The 18524-nt window shown below is 49.0% G+C and overlaps 3 protein-coding genes across 4 annotated transcripts; 1 reads left to right on the top strand and 2 right to left on the bottom strand.

The window, feature by feature from the left end:
* Positions 1-2849: 2849 nt before the first annotated feature.
* Positions 2850-6908, top strand: LOC100381653 (uncharacterized). Its single transcript, NM_001174468.1, has 16 exons — positions 2850-2997; positions 3127-3206; positions 3547-3615; positions 3726-3783; positions 3882-3931; positions 4020-4059; positions 4145-4209; positions 4298-4411; positions 4532-4634; positions 4730-4779; positions 4891-5019; positions 5102-5353; positions 5638-5717; positions 5856-5982; positions 6074-6217; positions 6356-6908. Exons 1-16 carry the CDS (start codon positions 2913-2915, stop codon positions 6539-6541), a joined length of 1632 nt encoding a protein of 543 aa, NP_001167939.1. The 5' UTR covers positions 2850-2912; the 3' UTR covers positions 6542-6908.
* A 4473-nt stretch (positions 6909-11381) lies between these two features.
* Positions 11382-14525, bottom strand: LOC100285641 (acyl-protein thioesterase 1). Its single transcript, NM_001158532.2, has 6 exons — positions 14204-14525; positions 14055-14107; positions 13851-13974; positions 13635-13756; positions 12368-12475; positions 11382-12212 (listed from the first exon to the last, which is right to left on the bottom strand). The coding sequence occupies exons 1-6, from the start codon at positions 14487-14489 to the stop codon at positions 12111-12113; spliced, it is 795 nt and encodes a 264-aa protein (NP_001152004.2). The 5' UTR covers positions 14490-14525; the 3' UTR covers positions 11382-12110.
* A 351-nt stretch (positions 14526-14876) lies between these two features.
* On the bottom strand, positions 14877-18173 carry LOC103645786 (probable carboxylesterase Os04g0669600). 2 transcript variants are annotated; one of them, XM_020548067.2, is made up of 7 exons: positions 17770-18173; positions 17603-17650; positions 17472-17524; positions 15781-15904; positions 15572-15693; positions 15383-15490; positions 14877-15217 (listed from the first exon to the last, which is right to left on the bottom strand). In XM_020548067.2, exons 1-7 carry the CDS (start codon positions 17945-17947, stop codon positions 15068-15070), a joined length of 783 nt encoding a protein of 260 aa, XP_020403656.1. In that variant the 5' UTR covers positions 17948-18173; the 3' UTR covers positions 14877-15067. The 2 variants fall into 2 exon arrangements, with proteins under 2 accessions (XP_020403656.1, XP_008668724.1); XM_008670502.3 differs by lacking the exon at positions 17603-17650 and having other exon boundaries at positions 17770-18169.
* Between the last annotated feature and the right edge of the window lie 351 nt (positions 18174-18524).

Below are 18524 nucleotides of genomic sequence, written 5' to 3'. Positions count from 1 at the left end.
ACCCGACCTGGGCGCGGGACGAACACGAAGGCCGCGGGATTTCCACCTCTCTCACGCCCGTCTCCGGCCACCTTTCTCCCCCCTTCGCGCTCGGCCTCGCGCCGACCCCCTAAGGCAAGCGCACCCAAGCTTTATGTGACTCCAGACTGTCCAGCGTAGGGTGCCGAACGGTCCGATTGAGGGTCGTACGGTCCAAATTCTTGTGCGGATGGTCTAGCCGTGCTCAAAGTTGATCGTTTAGCGAAGATGGCAGTGACAATCGTCCTAGATATGAGTCCATCGACATACCAAAATATGGCTGGGGAAACCCATTCGTTGTCGATGTGTTTGGCGCAATTGTTTTAGTGTCCAATTTATGTGATAAATTAGGCATGTGAGTTTTTCCTAATGCATGTGTCATCTTCTCTATATCCCCCATGATACTTTTAATTCAATTATCTAAAGAAATTTTAATAGATTGAATATCATCGTCTGACCTGGCATCACATAGCGTGGGGAACTGCTGCAGCATGGCTGACAAATAATCGACGTTTATTTCTCTCTCTCTCTCTCTCGACGACCTTCTAGTGGCAATCAACCCCGAAGTGCGAGAGGAACCACTTATTCGCTACCTTGAACACCTGATCTTATTGTCGCTGGATCTCCTTGTCCGTCTTCTTCATATCATCTTCTAATTTTTTATGCTCAGCGACCAACAAATTAGTTAGTATTGTATCGCTATTTGGAGAAGCAACGTTGAGATCTTTAGAATCAGCCATAGCCAGATTTTCTAGATCTACAACCTTGTTCTCCAGCAGAGTCGCCAAAAAGTGTGTTGGCGTCGTCTGAGCGCCAATCACTGGGGGTGTACCGCCTGACGGTGCCCTCTGCGGCGGCGCAGACGGTCCGCGGCTCTGGGCAAGACGATCGGCGACCTGGGCGCAGGACCGGTGCCTTCCCTGCGTCGCACCGGACGGTCCGCTCTCTAGGCTGAATGGTCCGCGATGGCGCAGGGTCGTGTTACTCCTTGCTGGAATATATATCTCACCCCTGGGAGAGGTATCTTAGGATGCTCCGGGTCGAAAGGTCATTCGGGACGTTCCCAGACGATGTGGAGTCGTTTAGGAATTAATAGACAATTGAGGTAGTGTATCTTGAATGGACAACTAGATCTTGCCCCCGGGAGGGTAAGATCGTATGGTCGTCTTGGGTTGTCAAACCACTCAAGATGGATCTAGACGACGTAGAGTTGAATATATGTGAATGTGGATATGCGAAAAGCTACAACTAAGGCTAGGGTACATCTACTCTTTAGACAGAAACGACAAATAAAGTAATTGATTCGATTAAAATATGTTCGAGGATTATCAATCGGTTGTACCCCTTCACATATATAGGTGCAGGAATGACACAATTTCATGCTCCCTACGTCCCCAATTTAAGGTAACAAAGGTCTCGATAAGTCCCGTAACATAACGTCCTTGCAAGGGAGAGTGGAGGTGTCTAACGTGAGTACGTGACCCATTTAATAGCTCTTCACCGATGGAGAAGCCCGTCGTGATTAGCTGTTGTTTTAAAGAGGCAAACAATTTAACAGCTCTTTAATTGTCTGAATTTCCTCAAAGTTGGTACTTAATGAGGAGTATTGTGGTATTTTTGCTCGTATACTAATCTGTACCGAAAACACTCTACTTTCTTAAGATAAGGGATGGAGTAGACTAACATGTGACTTAAATGTTACATCTAAATAATTAATAAGAATAGATGAAATAGATAGAGATAAAATAAATTGATCTCAATCATGGTTTCACGTGTGTTGTTCCAATACGTCGAAAACAAATAGACATAGTTTAATGTCGATAAAAATAGTTTCAGCTATTTCATAATAAATATAGTGATATATCGTAAAAATCTCATGTAATATTCTAATTAATGTCATGATTTTTTTATTCATAAAACTTTCATATCAAGGAGGATAACGGTGGACAAGACACGCAACGCGACCCACACTTTTTTTTTGTCACAATGAAGGCTCAATGCAATCTGCACCCGCGCAGCAGCCTGCCGGCTCCGGTGGCTCCCAATTCCACCTGCAGGCAGCAGGCAGCAGCCAGCAGAGCAGCAATTGGTGCAGTAGGAGGCACCGTGGCCACGCACTTCACCCGATAAGCCTAAGCCGGCCGGTACGATGCCTGCTGCCCTCCTACCCTACAACGGCCATCGCCATCCGGATGCGCCCCGCGCCAGTACGGCAGCACACCACCGTCCACCCGCACGCAGCCCGCCGCCCGCCGCCACCCACGCGGCTACTAGTACTCCGCGGGAGCGGGCCCAGAGGCACGGCGCCGCCGCGTAGTCTGGGAGTGGGTCACGCACGCACTCACAAGTCCCGCCGCCAGACGCGCAGTGAACCTCCTTTTGATGCGACGCGACGTGAGATCCTGCGGCTCGTGGTGGGTGAAGCGAGCCACGAGGGCCCCGCTTCCGTTTGACCGCTCCCAAACGCGCCCGCGGACCGGGTCTCGCGCGCGGCGCGCCATACGCCTGGCGTGGCGGGGGCGAGCGGCTGGGCGGCAAGCTGGCAACCGGGGACAGGGATGGTTTTGGGCTGAAGCCGCCCGCACGGGCCGGATTTCCTTAGGCCATTCCTTTCATAGATTGGGCCCACCGTGGAGGCCCAAGGACGCGCGCGTGGTTGCCAGGTCAAGGCGCCACGCGGTCGATGGACGGGAGGCGCCGCGTTTGCCGCGCGCTGGAGGAGCCGAGCCCCACCCCATACATCCGCGGGAAGCCGCTGCCCGCGCGCGCCTTTGCGGTGGTGGCATTCCTCGAGGCCCGAGTTGGCCAGCTCTCCCCGTCGTCGTCCGTCCCTCTCCTCGTCTCCGCCTCCCCGGACTCCGGCAGGGAGGGAGGTGAACGGGCCGGGGAGAGAGATGGGGCCGGACTCGTCGCCCAAGAAGTTGAGCCTCAAGGAGCAGCGCGCTGCCTACCTCCAGTGGTTCGCCCTCGCCGACGAAGGTTTGATTTCGCGACGCGACGCGACACGCCCGCTTCCCTCCCTGTCGAATTCCCTCTCGCGTCTTGCGGACGAATGTGTGTCGCTGAGTTTTTTTATTTGATGGCACTTGCACCGGGAACGGCCCCAAGACGGAGATGGCCGTCTGACGGGGAACGATGCGCTCAGGTTCTTCGCCATGTCCAACCTCTCCAAGCCCGAGCTGAAGCAGGTGAATTGACGTCTCCATTCGTGCTCCTTCATCACATCTCAGCAGAGACTAGAAGAGACCACCTGCGATTCTGCATGCATGCATGCAAGCATCGGCAAACGTTAACGCCATTTCTTGGATCATATGCAGGAAGCAGTATGAGTGATGCGTCAGCATCGTTACACTGAGTTTCCATACGTAGCGATTGCACGTGTTTTCATCTCTAACCCGTTCTCTTGGATTGGATTCTCAGTATCCCAAAGACCACAATGTTTTTTTTAAGAAATCCGGAGTCAAACATCAAAATGTTTCTTTTTTCCAATCCGATGTCACCAAAACGTTTCATTATTTGCATCTTCAGGTTTGGGCGATCGCTGATTCCAAACGCCAAGGATATCTTGGATTCTACGAGTTCATGACTGCCATGCAGGTTTGTACAGTATACATTGATCAGGTTCTTCTTCAGTCTGATCTCCGGCCTACAACATGGACTTTTTTTTTCTCTTCTATTTGTACATTAAACCGGATAGCAATGTGCAGCTGGTTTCTCTCGCACAAGCAGGGAACGAAATCAATCAAGACACCCTTCCAAATGCAGGTAAATTAAAGCACATTCAAAGGAGTTTTTACCTATTAATGATATTTATCTGACGAAAGAAAAAAAACATAATCCGCTGAATGTTTTCTTCGCTTCAGATCTCGAGAAGTTGCAGCTCCCCACAATGGATGGTCTGGCTAAAAAACTAGTACGTGACAGTATCTTTCTCTTAACTTGAATCAAAATGCAGAAATAGCATACAGTATTATTTATGTCTCCCATGTTTTCCCTCGAAGAAAAAGAACTCTGGGAGCAAGGTCGAGTCTGCTATTGTTGGTACGTACGTGCTGTGGAACAGCTAACCCTTTTGTTTCTGTTGAGTTTCTGAAACCTGACTGATATATGCTTGCCAACTGTGCAGCATGTCATCCATCAGAAGCACCTACTATGACTGCCAGCTGGTTTAACTCCAAGTCAGGAAAGAAGGTACACCAATAACTGGATGCATTGCATGCTAACGTATTGCCCAAACTTTTACAATGTTCTTAATGAGCGCAGCGTCTTATTTTTACAGATTCCTTTGAAATCAGTCACTTCAATCGTCGATGGGCTAAAGAAATCGTACATTGAGAAGTTGAGGCCCTTGGAAAAAACCTATCAGTTCCATGACTTCGTGTCTCCCTTGCTGGTAATTTTCACTCCTTTGTTTTATCTGCAGTTTAATTTGTTCTACAACAAAGGTAAATCTGTTGTAAAGTGTTGTGTCGCTCCTTTGCTGGTAATTTCTGCCCCCCTCCCCTTCAAACAGACTAGCAGCGATTTCGATGCGAAGCCAATGGTCATGCTGTTGGGTCAATACTCCACGGGGAAAACAACATTCATAAAGCATTTACTAAAAACAAGTTATCCAGGTGAAACAATAACATGGATCACCCATTGTTCTTGTATCCCATCATTACTTTGAACAAACTTTAATTTACCAGTATCTGCAATACTCCTTGTGCAGGCGCTCATATTGGGCCAGAGCCTACAACGGACAGGTTTGTTGTCATCACTGTAAGTTCTGTTCGACTCCTATGTCTCTATCAATCACACTTGACTCCATTCAGTACGTATCTTTCCCACGCATCCTCTCATTCCTACAACACCTGCTTTTTGCCGCCGCAGTCTGGACCAGACGAAAGATGCATTCCTGGAAACACCATCGCCGTCCAAGCTGACATGCCATACAGTGGCCTGTCATCGTTCGGAACAGCATTTTTGTCCAAGTTCGAATGTTCTCAGATGCCACATCCAGTACAATCCTTAATCCCACACCCAGTATTTATCATCCGACTTGCTGTTGGAGAAACTAACACCACCAGTTTCTTTGTGAAAGCTGTTAGAGCACGTGACCTTCGTGGACACTCCAGGAGTTTTATCAGGGGAGAAGCAGCGGACGCAGCGCAGCTACGATTTCACCGGAGTCACGTCGTGGTTTGCGGCCAAGTGCGACCTCATCCTTCTCCTGTTTGATCCGCATAAGCTTGACATCAGCGATGAGTTCAAGCGTGTGATCGGGTCTCTCCGCGGGCATGATGACAAGATACGCATAGTTCTCAACAAGGCCGACCAAGTTGATGCACAGCAGGCGAGTATTGTATTCCCGATTACCGCCATAATGCCCTTTTTTCTCTCTATCCCTCTCAGCAAGTCAGCATATTCCATTTTCTTGCTGCTGTAGTGCTATATGCATGCATGTGTGCTCTCGAAATCGATCTGCAACGCCAGCAGGCAGCAACATATCTTGTCTTGTCTTATCTTTTGAAGTAACCTTGATACCTCAACTCAACTGTACAGTTTATTAACCCTTCTAATAAGCAGCTGCCAGTCTTTCTGACGTAATAGTAAAGAAAAAAATGTTCTTTTTTTCAGCTGATGAGAGTGTACGGAGCACTGCTGTGGTCGCTCGGGAAAGTCCTGAACACACCAGAAGTCATGCGTGTCTACATAGGGTATGGCCATTCTTACTGTCGATCAGAACTTACATTTGACAAACTAATTAAACTGTCGATCAGGTAGCACCATGGCTGCATCAGCGTCACTGAAAAACAAACAAAAAACTGAAATAATCGCCTCGATCTTCTTTCTAGTTCATTCAACGACAAGCCGATCAGGGAGACAGCGGCTGGGCCGCTGGGCATGGAGCTGTTCCAGAAGGAACAAGATGACTTGCTCTCGGACCTGAACGACATCCCCAAGAAGGCCTGCGACCGTCGGGTGAGAAGACATCGCTCGCCATATAACTAGTTCGCCATTTTGATCTTGCACCGGTTCTAACTTGCAAGCACCTGCACCTGGGGGGCGCCAGATCAACGAGTTCGTGAAGCGGGCAAGGGCGGCTAAAGTCCACGCGCACATAATCAGCCATCTGAAGAAAGAGATGCCTGCACTGATGGGCAAGGCCAAGGCTCAGCAGAAGCTGCTCGACGGGCTGGATCAACAGTTCGCCAAGGTTCACTGCTCATCCCTTGCAAGTTGCACACTGGCACCTATAGGTGTAGTGTAGGTGTAGGCGTGTAGCCCACATGCATGCAATGCACGTTCGTGTTCTTGTCTCTGAATCCGAGCTGCATGCCCTTGCTCTGTGCAGGTCCAGAAGGAGCTGCACCTGCCGCCAGGGGACTTCCCGAGCGTGGAGGAGTACAGGGAGCTCCTGAGCGCCTACAACTTCGACAGGTTCGAGAAGCTGAGGCCCAAGATGGTCCAGGGCGTGGACGACATGCTGGCCTACGACATCCCGGACCTCCTGAAGAAGTTCAGGAACCCCTACGACTGAAGCCGGAAACCCACTCTCTTGCCTCCTCGGGGAGGGGTGGCAGAGCTTCAGCGACGGACGAGGAGGACGTGCCGGTGCAGCAGCGGTTCATCTGGTCAGGGAAGAGAAAGATGCGGCGCCTTTTCACGACTCCATCTCTCTTCTGGATTACTCAGTGCTGCAGCGTAAACTCGCGCGCAGTTCCCTGTAAAAGCTGGAGCTTTTCTGAGCGTGTAGGTGCGTTGGTGGAACTTGGGCCCCCACCCAAGATCTCACCTATCTGCACTGGGCTGGCCGGCTGTGCCCGTCGCCAACCACCGTGCTTCCGCCATTGCGTCGCCGCATAACCTTGGCCAAGCGTGAACTTCATATAATACCAACTTCATATAATCCGCCATTACTGGCAAGGCGCATGTCCCATGTCGTCCGTAGAACTCGGGCTGATGACGGGTGCCACTCAACAGTCAACACACGGGCTAGGGCTAATTGTATATAGAATTTCATATACTGCCAGCTTCAGCTTTCACAGCAAACGGAGGTTTTATTATAAAAAAAAACATCGTGTTCCAAACCGCCGGTGGTCTTCCTTCCTATTCAACGGCTAAAAAGTCTATTGGTGTACTTTGAAAAGCTGCAGGAGGAGGAGAGTAAAAAAAAAAAAAAGGTGGTGCGGTGACCGTAGGTCTGGACATGCGTAGCGTAGCCACCGGTGCCGTGCACGCGGTACAGCAGCAGCAGCACGGACGTGCACCGCTGTGTGTCGCTTCCGGACCCGTCTACGTTTTACGTGGTCATACCAAAGACTCCAGTCGCCACCACAGAAATCCAAGGCGCCAGCCAGCACAAGGCCAAAGGCCAAAACCAAGCCGGCGGGCCCGCTTTCCGTCCCGTCAGATTCCCTCCCCCGTCCGTCCGTCCGTCTCTGCCCCATCCCTCACCCCTCCTCCCTACTCCCTAGGCAGCAAAGCAGCGAGAAAGCAGCTCGCAGTTCCCACCCACCAAACCAAACTCTCCTCCACAACCTCCCCCGCCGCCCCTCCTCTTCTCGGCTTCTCCCCTGCCTTGTTCGGCCCCAAAACGGCAAGAGCCGACGCCAGCAAACCCTCGGGTTCGGGAGGGAAGGAAGGAAGGCACGAGCAGCGCGCCTGCCTACCCGCAGCTAACCCCAAACAGCAACGTCGTAGCCGACGAGAGCCTCCGCCACCTACCCACCAACTCCCGCCCGTCGCCTCCGCTTGGGTTCTCGTCGAGCAGTTGGTGGGCACCTACCGCATCCAGAGAGAGAGTGAGCCACTGAGCCAGGGCGGCAAGGGGGAGATGAAGAAGCTGTACCAGGGCGGCAAGGGGCGGCGGGTGCACCCGGCGCCGGCTGACGCATCGGCAGCCGTGGCGCTGCCGGCCGCCGTGCTGGCCCTGGCGTCCGCGCTGACGGCCGAGGAGCAGGAGGTGCTGGCCTACCTCCTGTCCTGCGGCGGCGGCGGCGGCCGGCACCACCACGGCCGCCGCCGCGGGGCCCACCCGCCGGAGATGGGCTGCGCCTGCTTCGGCTGCTACAAGAGCTTCTGGGCGCGCTGGGACGCGTCGCCCAACCGCCACCTCATCCACCGCATCATCGACGCCGTCGAGGAGGAGGGCGGGGCGGGGGGCCCGCGCCGCCCTCCCCGGCGCCGGCGCCGCGGTGGTGGCGGTGGTGGTGGCCGCCGCGGCGGCGGCGACGCTGCCGACGAGGACGCCGCGGAGACGGGCCCCGGCGTGGACCACGACAACCTCCCGGCGTGCGACGGCGGCTCCGGGATGGACATGGACCACCGCTGCCACGGAGAGTACGACGGCGACGGCGACGGCGACGAGGAGGAGGAGGAGACCAGCAGCGTGGACGGCGACGACGCGTCGGTGGACAGCGAGGGCGGTGGCAGCGCCGAGAAGAGCACGGTGGGGAGGCTGGTGCGCTTCATCGGGGAGAAGGTTTGGGGCGCCTGGAACTGATCGGGCTGTGGCCCACCGCCGCCGCTCGCCGGTTCTTGTAGATTAGGGGAAGGGGACCACCAGCAAGGACTGCGTGGTCTCGTCAAGGTCAGTACTCATCAGTGCCAGTAGTGGCTGTTTTGATCAGGGAGCGCCTCCTGCTCCACGCCCTTTTTCCTCTTATTGCTTTTGTTTAATCATGGCGGATTTGTTGCACTCTGATGATGAGTGATGACGAGCATGCCAGGATTGGAGGAGGGTGGATTATCCCATCCAATTTCTCACCTCTCTTCTCCCCCTCCCCTCAGCCCCCCTGTACCATATTTTTGCTCCTTTCGTTCGGTAGTCCAGTTCAACAATGAACTTGCAAGAGAACTCTCGTCAACATTCAATGTGCCCTGATTCATATGCGTTGAATGTCGTCAGCATTTGATTCTTCCTGTCACGAGTGCGGACTGTGATGTTTGCGCGAAGCTTTGCACAAAGGTTAGCATCAAGCTATGCCTGCCTCGTTGTCCACGTCTGCTGCCTGCCTGCCTGTGCCAATTGCCAAGGGAGGGAAGAGGAAAGCATAGCATCGGTGCAAAGGCGTTGTTTTTTCTTTTTTTGGGTACCCCTTTCCTTGGTTCCACACAAGCTCAAGCTGGTTGTTTTGAGCAGGCGTGTTGCATGCACGCCCTTGGGTGGGTGGGGTTCTAATTCTATCGCATCTCCCTGAACAATGCAAGCCATCAATTCAATTCAATTGTTAAATTACCCATGGAGGTGAAGCTGATGCCAGAGCCATTTCTTTCTTCAGGATGGAAAGCTGAAAGCCTGAAACAGAACGGCACGTTCCGTGCCTTCTTTTTCTCGGCACCAAAAGTAGTGGTGTTTTTTTTTTTGGTTGCCATCGCCCCCGTGGCAGTTTTCATCAAGTCGGCCTGGCTATTGAAACAGTGGCAGAGCAGGAGCGCCTTTTGGGCCAACGAATGAATGGACAGCACCGCCTGCTGCAGTGCTGCTCCGTTCCATTGGAAGGCGCGAAAGGAAGCGCCGCGCCGGAGCTTCCCTCTCGCGCTTGCCCATGGGCCATTGCCCTTCGCTACTCCTGTTGGGAGCAGAGCAAAGGCGAGAGAAAAGAAAAGGAGGAGCTCGCGCTACCATGCCTGCAAAGCCAAAGCGTGTAGTGCTTGGCTTGGCTTTCAGTCTCCAGTGTACACTCGCTTGCCGTTTCCGACGCCCAAGGACGTGTACTCCACGAAGTTGCTTCCTTTCCGCGGATAGCCAAAACACATTGCAAAGCTGGTGCGTCTTTCTTCTTCTTTTTTGTTCTGTTTAGATCCACCCATTAAACTTTAGCTAGTTAAATTTAGCTGCCGTGGATGCAAACGAATGGATCAGCTAAGGGAGCAGAATGCCTGCGCTCGGGTGGAGGCACTAGTAGCGCTGTAGTAGGAGCAGGTGCATTTCCATTGGCCAGGAAAGATGGTGTGACTGTCCGGCTCGACTCCAGGTCACTCACTTCACTGCGGTCGCTTGGACAGTGGGCACTGGCGCTGGCGTCGCAGCAGGTCGAGGTGCAGGGCAGGAGCAGCACGGAATTGATGGGCACACATCCAATGCTCGGTACGACCACGCCACGGCTGCTGCCCCCCCCCTCCTGCTCGTGAGTACCAAGGCAATAGAAGGCGACGCACGAACAGGTTCTCAACTTCTGATTTTAATTTCTGCACGATCCGAAAAAATATTTTTTAAAAAAAATATTAGTTTCAACTTTTTGGATGTACACATATGGTCGCAGGAGGGATTGGCTGCCTTCTGCGGCTCTGCAGCCTGCGGGAGGGAGTGGGGGTGGAATAGATCAGAGCAACGCGCACGTCGCTCTCGCTGCGGCATGGCATGGCATGGGCGTCAAGCACCTCAACACCCCGGTTCATGTCCTGCGCTGCGCTCTATGCCATGCACAGTCTGCATCGACAGCGACAATACGGACGGACGTAGGTGGGCGCACAGAATTTAACACCTTATCGTTACAAAAGTTGAAAAAATACGTTAGTCCAAAGTCTTAAATCTAGCAATACGAGTTTATAATGTGTTAGTTTGAAGTTTTTTGAACTCTAAGCGTAAAGTTTTGAACTTAACATTAGAAAGTTTGTAATGGTGTAGTAGTTCACAATCTAAAGTGCAGATTTTGAATTAATAGCATGCTGGTAAAAAAAAAGTGCATAGCGTGCTAGTAAAATATAGCAGTGCGGCATGATCAAATCACGGACTAATTAGACTTGCTTAGTACTTTTCTATGTAATTAGTTTTATAATTAAAATATATTATAATATATCTAACTAGTATTTTCAAAACGTTCGACGTGATCAAACACCCAGAAGTGGTCGCATACATGCGGCTGCGCGAGACAGAGACAGCGAAAAGTAAGACTCGTGAGTGGTAAAAAAATAAAAGGAACTATAACTGTAGACGTGCTGAAGAAGAAGATGAGAATGGGACAGGCTGAAGACGCCGGAGGATGCGTTGCGGGGCGCCGGGCCTTTGTTCGTGTTGGAGTGGAGTCCTCGAAAGGCTGCGACTGGGATGCGTCGTCGCCTTCTGTATGACCCTCTGCGCGTTCTGTTTGTTTTACCTCGCCTGCTTCTGTTGCTCCGAAAATAATGTTGCTTCTGTTTGTCTATCTCAATTAAGCTAATATAATTTTATGTGAAATATATTTATGTATTATTATTAGTAATATGTGGAAGATATTTTGTGCTATATAGAAGTAAGCTTGAGAGCGTCTTATAAGTTGCGTAGCACAAATATATATTCCGTTGATATATAAAATCATTTTCTATACTCTACCATTTTAAATTGAGATAGACTTATTCCTCAGAAAATAACGGAACTAAATAGGCTACTTTATTAAGTAAAGCACCCTAGAATTATACATGTGTGTGGGCGAATTACTGCCTTCATTTTCATCTCTAATTTCAGTAGATGATCCTACGCGCCAGATAATCCGACACAAGTTCATGCTACTGAACCTTCGAGACCGTGTTTTGCATTCCTACGCGGTTTGTTGAACGGGGGAAGAAGACCCATGGACGACGCATCCACAGACACAGCTCAGCACCATAGACAAAGACCAAGGAGAATCGAGAAACCCGGAAGGGAACAGAGACAAGATGTCAGCTGCTGGCAACTCCAGGTCTCCATCATAGGTCAGAACTCAGCACCCAGAGGAGTCCAGGTGTGCTGCCATCATACGTCACTCACTGCTCCTCGAGCGCCTTGAAATGGTCAGTGGTCACCTACTGTACAGGACTTTTGTGGCAGCCCGGAAAACTGGTGTTCCTTTCCATCTCGATCTTTCAAACGAACATGCTAATCCATGGCAAAGACAGTTTAGTTGACCAGGCAATTCAAGCTAGAGCTGCAGCCCTTGTATTGTAGGAGAGTGTCAGATACCAGGGCCGTTACAAGTGCATTTAGAACATCCATGGCCAGCAGAAGATCCCGGTTCTATGTGCCCTTATTCACCCGACAACGATAACCAATCGGAAATTCCAAATAACAAATTCCAGGACAAGTAGTTGATCTGTGTATCGTATAATAAAAATACTAAATAAATGCCACTTAAGCATGATGGAATCAGTTAACCGTCCTTCTCTTGAGAGGCATTTAGACGACTCTTGATCCACGACTCAAGATAAAGTAGCTCTTCTTGGGAAAGCGAATGACCCAGATCTGGATATGCCTGTAAAAATCAACGCGAACAACTTCAGATCTTGGGTACTGGCAATTCAGGGCTCAAATAGACATTGAGGGCTAGTTTGGAAGTCTAAAATCCGGAGTGGACTGGAGGGGTTAAAATATTCTCCTTATTCAAAATAGAACCATGTAGTAATCTACCTTGAACTCACAGTTAACACCAGCGCTTTGCAAAAACGGTGGACCAGCCTGGCCAGCTTCAAACAATACTACTTTGTCAGCCATTCCATGTGACCAAAGAAACGGGGTCTGGAAATGTTGAAAGAACGAGAATAGTCAAATAAGGTAATGATCGTATTAAAAAAAATCAAATTTGCTTTCGATGTTATATTTCTACAGCAAAGAGCTCATCTAAATTTCTTCAAAGTCGACCGAATGCACAGTAAGTGCATCTGTAGAATGGCGAGAATTTGTTTGCTAAATTTTTCAACTCAAACAGGTGTCTTCAAAATCTGCCTGATTTTATCCAAAAATTTCATTACCATCCCAATCGGTATTGGCTTTTCTTGATGCAATAGTTGGTGCAAGAGAACATAACGTTGACGAAGTTTATGATAGCTGTGAAGAAACATCTCAAGAGTAAAATCCCTGACAGAATTTATGCTATGCATACACGTGTTACAGAATACAAAATTAGATGTGAAATCTAATTTCCATCGTGCGATGTTTGATCCTTCTTTCAGGGGAACAAAAGTGGAAGGCCTTACTGACTATATATATAACTATATGTACAATAATAATCATAATTCCCGGAGTAAATAAGAGATAAGCACAAGACCAAAGGCTGCAAGCTCCATAATAATAGCAAGAACCAAATAAGCATACATAGCTTCAGAACCACATCTACCAACAGATCAGTTAATTAGCTGTTATGAATCCAAATAAGCATATATTCCCCTGAAATCCTCTTATTTGGCAAGATCGTATTCTGTAGAATCCCCCTGTTTCCAACGTTGAATCTATTATATTAGCCATTTGCAAGTAGCCTTTTTGCCTATCTTAATTCTTATCTCCAAAGACCTAAGATGGGGGCATATATTCCTTTAACCTCAACTTGAACCTACTTGCATCGCACTTTATATGTAAGGTTCGGCCATAATGCAGATATCAAAATAAAAGTACACAACACTGATCATAATCAGTGCTATATGTGCATGCAATATGCTTCTGCAATCGAATTAAACTGGAAAGAATCTTTAAGTACACTATTGCTCCTGGGGGTGGTCACACCAGCATAGGTATAAACAATTGAGTTAGTTCAGACAAAAGGTGACGGTAAGGTACCAAAGATCTAGTCTTGTCATTCAGCAAATTTACCTACCTATAGATATCTATAATTATTAGACCATATGATTGCAGATTAATATAAACTAAAAAGAAGATACAAATGGATGAAAATATTGATTACCTTCCTCGCTTCAGGTGAAATCCTCTCAGTGACTGATGAACTGAAAGGCACCCACCCACTGAACACTGCTCCTCCACCTAACTTCTTCGGATAAAGCAAAACGCTAGCTAATGTCAGAGCACCTGCAGAGCAACATTCTACTGCTTAGTTTGCAATACTTTCAAACTTTTATCCTTTTAAACTACCAAATTGACGTATCAACAATGCTCTTCTTACCTCCTTGACTGAATCCACAAACAAATATGTTCTCAGGGTGGATGCCATCGGCTACTTCCCTGTCTATCATGGCGTGCACCTTTTCGACAGCCTTGAGAACCCCAGTCTCATCTTGCGGAGAGCCCTACTCGTTCAAAATCGCAGCTACATCAAAATTCCAGTGCCTTGGTCTATTTGATTGCTAATGTTATGGAGTGAACTCACAGCGCTCATGGGAAGCTCGTGGATATCGAACCACGACGGCATGACAAAACCATCTGTCCGGGGGGAAAGACTCTCCTTATCAGCAAACGTTGATTTGAAGCAATTGTACATACAGGGGTTAAGAAGAGTATATGGTGGAGGAAGCTCACTGTTGCATGATACGGGGGCGCGGGGAGCGGAGGGGAACGACCACTTGGCGAGCCGGAACTCCGGGGCGGAGAAGAGGTTGCGGATGGGCTCGTTGGCAGGGCCTGAGTCGCCGAGGCCGTGCAGCCACAGCACGAAACTCCGGTTGCGTCCTGCCATGTGGGAGGAGGGGACGAGCTTGGCGGGAAGCCCGGGAGGCGGCGCGCGGCGGCGGAGTGAGGCGACGAGGAGCGAGGCCGCGCCGATGGCCGCGGCGAGGGTGAAGAGCAAGCGGATCAGGCTACTCATGGGTCAAGGGCCGAGCCGGCCCAAAATGCGTTGCCGAGAACTTGAAGTTGTTTGGAAAATAGTCTTTTTTTTTGTTCAAAAAAAAACTAGTAGCAGTAGAAGTTAGTTGTACCGAATACCAAAGAGAGTCTATAAAAAAAGGAGTAATTTTTTGAGTGGTCCTAAAAACTTGTTAAGGTTTTATGGGATGGCGTATGGGGGTCGATTGGTCCTATTTGAAAGTACCTTTTATTACGTCATATATTTCAAAAAAACCGGTCTTCACTTTTGTGATTTCCGAAAATTGAGTGTTAATTCAAGATCTTTTTGTTTCAGAAGGAACGAATCAAATTCACGGACACGAATCACGATGGAAGTCAACTACTGTTATTATCATAAACCTTCTCGGATCACGTTAGAACTCGTGAGGCTTTCAATTCCTTAGTTGAATAATGTTAAGTCAATTACTGCTATTATAAAAAAATAATGTGAAGGAGATTAAGAAAGATGTTTATGTTCGTCACAACGAGAACTGATGTGCCACGCAAAGATAGCAGCAATGAATTGTACTAGAAACTAAGCAATGACAAAAAAAACAGCTATTGGAGATGGTCGTTGTGGTTAGATGACGATGATGGCCTTGCGGTTTCAGCCGCTCCAGATGCAGCCATCCCTAGACGAATCAGGATCCATTGCTGAAAGTATTGAAGCTCTTCGTCAACCAATGAATGTCCAAGGGTAGGATAAGCCTGAGTAGATGATTGGGAAAACTGGTCAAAAAATCAATTGGGAAAACAGACATATAGCTGAAGTCAGGCGTGTTTGAAAACGAGCTCAAATGTTTGCAGAGCCACTTGTTGGGAGGGAGGCAAAATGTTTTAAAAGTGAGCATTGACTACAGCTTCCTGTATTACCTTGAATTCACAGGACATGCCAAGCTCCTCTAAAAATGCACACCCAGCATGTCCTGCTTCAAATAGGACCACCCCATCTGCCATCCCATGAAACCATAACACCGGTGTCTGAAACAAGAGTTCGTATTTAGGTAACAAGAGTCAACAAGATGCAGTTCTGAAAACATAAGCATAGCTGCAGCTTATTACCTTTCTAGCTTCAGGTGACACCTTATCGGCGAATGATTTATTCGGCGGAACTGAGCCACTGAAGACAGCACAGCCACCCAGAGTTTTTGGGTAGAGTAGAGCACTCGCTATAGCTAGAGCACCTGCGAAAATAAACAGAAGTATCTGTATTGGTACTATCTTATGGCCTAGAATACTAAATAAAATGCAGATTAAGCTCATTGATTTACCTCCTTGGCTCATCCCACAAACGAATATGTTTGACGGGCTCGTTCCCGCAGCTACTTCTTTGTCTATCAATTCATGCACATACTCAACAGCTTTAAGGACTTCTTTCTCATCTCTAACAGTTTTCTACAAGAAAAGAGGTAGGAATCATGGAACAAAATTAAAATTAGTAGTAGCAAAAGAAAGCAATTCGTTGTACAGAATGTAGATGGAAATTGTTCTTCTTTTTCATGTAGGTACCGTTTGGGTCCTTGGAATGAGTTTCATACCAATAACCATAGTTTAAGCACAGAATGATAGGCCTGACACAATGAGAAGTCTTTCTACTAAGGTCCTAGGTTTGATGCAACCTCTATGCAAAATGCAGGGTTAAGACTTGTCTTGATTATTCCTTCTCTAGGCTCCACTTATATCAGGTTGTGTGCACCCTAGTTATGCAGAGGTCGGGCATGAACTCTTCGATGTTGTATCGGCGTGATGCTAACTCTTGAATTTAATACAGCGCTTCTTATCGAAAAAAGGCTCCACTTACATGAGAGCCGCCAGCACTGGGTCTGTCCTTAATCATAATATAGGCATAAATGAATTAAGCTAATATAGTTCTATGCAAAATTTATTTGTATTTCATCAATGGTCATATACTCATATGGAGGAGATACTTATGTGTTCACTTCTGCTACAGGAAGCTAAGATGAAGAGTGTGCAGTAAATTACAGCATAGAAACATAGCAGAAGAATCTATGTAATCAATTTTCATATCACACCCCACGAATTTAAGATAAGCTTGTATGTGAACTTCAAAAGGTTACGGAATAATAAATTCCAAGCCAAATAGACTAGTGCGAACGAATTTATTTTTTTCCAAAAATAAAAATTCCAAATACCCCCCCCCCCCTCCCTAAATACTTTCTATTGATGCTGGTATGTTAGGGATGGAGGGTTCATAGGCACCTGCAGTTGTTTTGGGTTGGGATCCATGGGAATACAATGCAGAGGTGAGGGGAGGACTAGGCCTGTAGGCCATGACAAACAATTGACACCAATCGTCGACGATCCAGCTATCATGTAAACGCAGCCGATAACGCCAGAGACGACAATCATCTCTGCAGGCCACTAAGAGTCTCCGCAGGCAAGGTTGCTAGTGACAAAAGACCACGTCATTCCGGTGGTTTTATATACGCCACCAACAGCATAGCAGCAACAAGGTTGAGAAAATTTCTGAAGGGGCGTGTGCAGGACTAGGCATCTCCCACAGGCCACAGCCGGGGTGACGGGTGGCAAGTGGTCAAGTTGCCAGCCGCCCAGCCGATGTGTTCCCAGAAGGAGCGGGCGACGGTACAGTGGAAGATGAGGTGGTCATGTGACTCATGTCACTCTTGTGCATCGCCGTAGAGCTCGCAAGTATCGTTTTCCAGGACGGCTTCCCAAATTAACTTCCAAACAGCAATACCGTTTTAAGCTAAGGACTAGCAGAATCAAATACGTGAAGCACTGATGAATAAATCTCTCTGAAACATAAACAAAAATGTGTACACTACATACTCAAGTAAATGCCATCACTCAAAGAAGAGCAAAACCCTTTTCGCTAGTGTGGTAGTACAGGGTACTGTGAACTGACAAAATTACATTTTAAGTGAAAGCACAATTAAAAAGTAAATGCTTGTAGAATGAGTAGCATTGGTGAATACAATACCGCGGTAATAGGAACCTCCGAGATGCCGAACCAAGCCGTGATCACCACATCACCTGCAACAGCATCGCGAATTGAGCAACCGAGTCAGAGAAAGGAGAGCCCGCGGATTTCCTTTCCTTTCATCCACTTACGAGCCTTGCAAAGCAGCCATAGCGCGAAGCAACAGAGCAGATCGCATCCTTTGAAGCGCGTAGAAACATACGGTGCGGCGAGGCCCACGGACCATCAGTTCATCGCCAGGAAAAATAAGTAAACATTATAGGCTGGATGGGATGGCAGGTGCGGCGGCGGCGCTCACCGTAGCAAGGGATGAAGGACGTGGGCGCGGTGGGGAAGGACAGCCGGACGGAGGAGGCGACGCCCGGGTCGGAGAAGTAGGGCGCGACCTGCGCGCGGCTCTCGTCGCCCGACCCGCCGGAGCCGTGCAGCCACAGCACGAAGCCGCCGGTCGAGGGGCTCTCCGCCGTCGCCGCCATCGACTCGGTCCGGAATTCGGGGAAGGGAGTGGGGAACTTGGGAGCAGGAGTGCCAATCAGCCCGCTTTGTTGGAGAACGGATGAGAGTCGTCCGGCGATCAGCGGATCGTCTCTTTCCTTCCCTTGGTGGCTCCGAAAGTGCCGCCTGCGCGATGACGATCACGGCCGCGCCCGTCGCGTGTCCGTTTGAGGTTTGACTGGCTGTGAAGGTGCAGCCAGTTCCCCGTCTCCGTCTGGCTGGGCCCAGCCCAACCCAACCAGGATGTTCCCATTTCTGGCCCGGAAAATCTCAGAAGAAGAGCAGAGAGCGGACAGTCATTAGCTCAAGGGCCTGCAGGCTGCAGCGCCGTACATCTCCAATTTCACCAGCTCAAAAGGGAAGAAAAAATAGCGACAAACAATTGCAGAGAACGGCATGGCACAATCTATCTAGCACATCATATGAACTTTACCCCTTTCCCTTCCCACATATAATCTTAACTTTTCCTTCTTTGACTCCTTTATTAGTCAAGGTTGAAGTTAGGGTTATAGTTGGTTCCCGTTACCCTGACATTACTAAGTTTTGAAAGGTTATTTT

This window comes from Zea mays, chromosome 2 (genome assembly GCF_902167145.1).
Source record: "Zea mays cultivar B73 chromosome 2, Zm-B73-REFERENCE-NAM-5.0, whole genome shotgun sequence".
Classification (NCBI taxonomy): Eukaryota; Viridiplantae; Streptophyta; class Magnoliopsida; order Poales; family Poaceae; genus Zea; species Zea mays.
This window is presented reverse-complemented; position numbering and strand designations above follow the sequence as displayed.

What these genes read in the sequence shown, in the direction of transcription:
- LOC103645786 (XM_020548067.2), bottom strand. Translation starts at nt 17,947, where the DNA reads ATGGCGGCGACGGCGGAGAGCCCCTCGACCGGCGGCTTCGTGCTGTGG. An exon ending in ATGGCTGCTTTGCAAGGCTC is followed by an intron (nt 17,525 to 17,602) that starts GTAAGTGGATGA and finishes ATGCTGTTGCAG; the next exon opens with GTGATGTGGTGATCACGGCT. An exon ending in CGGAGGTTCCTATTACCGCG is followed by an intron (nt 15,905 to 17,471) that starts GTATTGTATTCA and finishes CTTTTCTTGTAG; the next exon opens with AAAACTGTTAGAGATGAGAA.
- LOC100285641 (NM_001158532.2), bottom strand. Translation starts at nt 14,489, where the DNA reads ATGAGTAGCCTGATCCGCTTGCTCTTCACCCTCGCCGCGGCCATCGGC. An exon ending in CGCCCCCGTATCATGCAACA is followed by an intron (nt 14,108 to 14,203) that starts GTGAGCTTCCTC and finishes CCCCCCGGACAG; the next exon opens with ATGGTTTTGTCATGCCGTCG. An exon ending in GTGTTAACTGTGAGTTCAAG is followed by an intron (nt 12,213 to 12,367) that starts GTAGATTACTAC and finishes TGATTTTTACAG; the next exon opens with GCATATCCAGATCTGGGTCA.
- LOC100381653 (NM_001174468.1), top strand. Translation starts at nt 2,913, where the DNA reads ATGGGGCCGGACTCGTCGCCCAAGAAGTTGAGCCTCAAGGAGCAGCGC. An exon ending in AGACACCCTTCCAAATGCAG is followed by an intron (nt 3,784 to 3,881) that starts GTAAATTAAAGC and finishes TCTTCGCTTCAG; the next exon opens with ATCTCGAGAAGTTGCAGCTC. An exon ending in ATGGTCTGGCTAAAAAACTA is followed by an intron (nt 3,932 to 4,019) that starts GTACGTGACAGT and finishes TTTCCCTCGAAG; the next exon opens with AAAAAGAACTCTGGGAGCAA.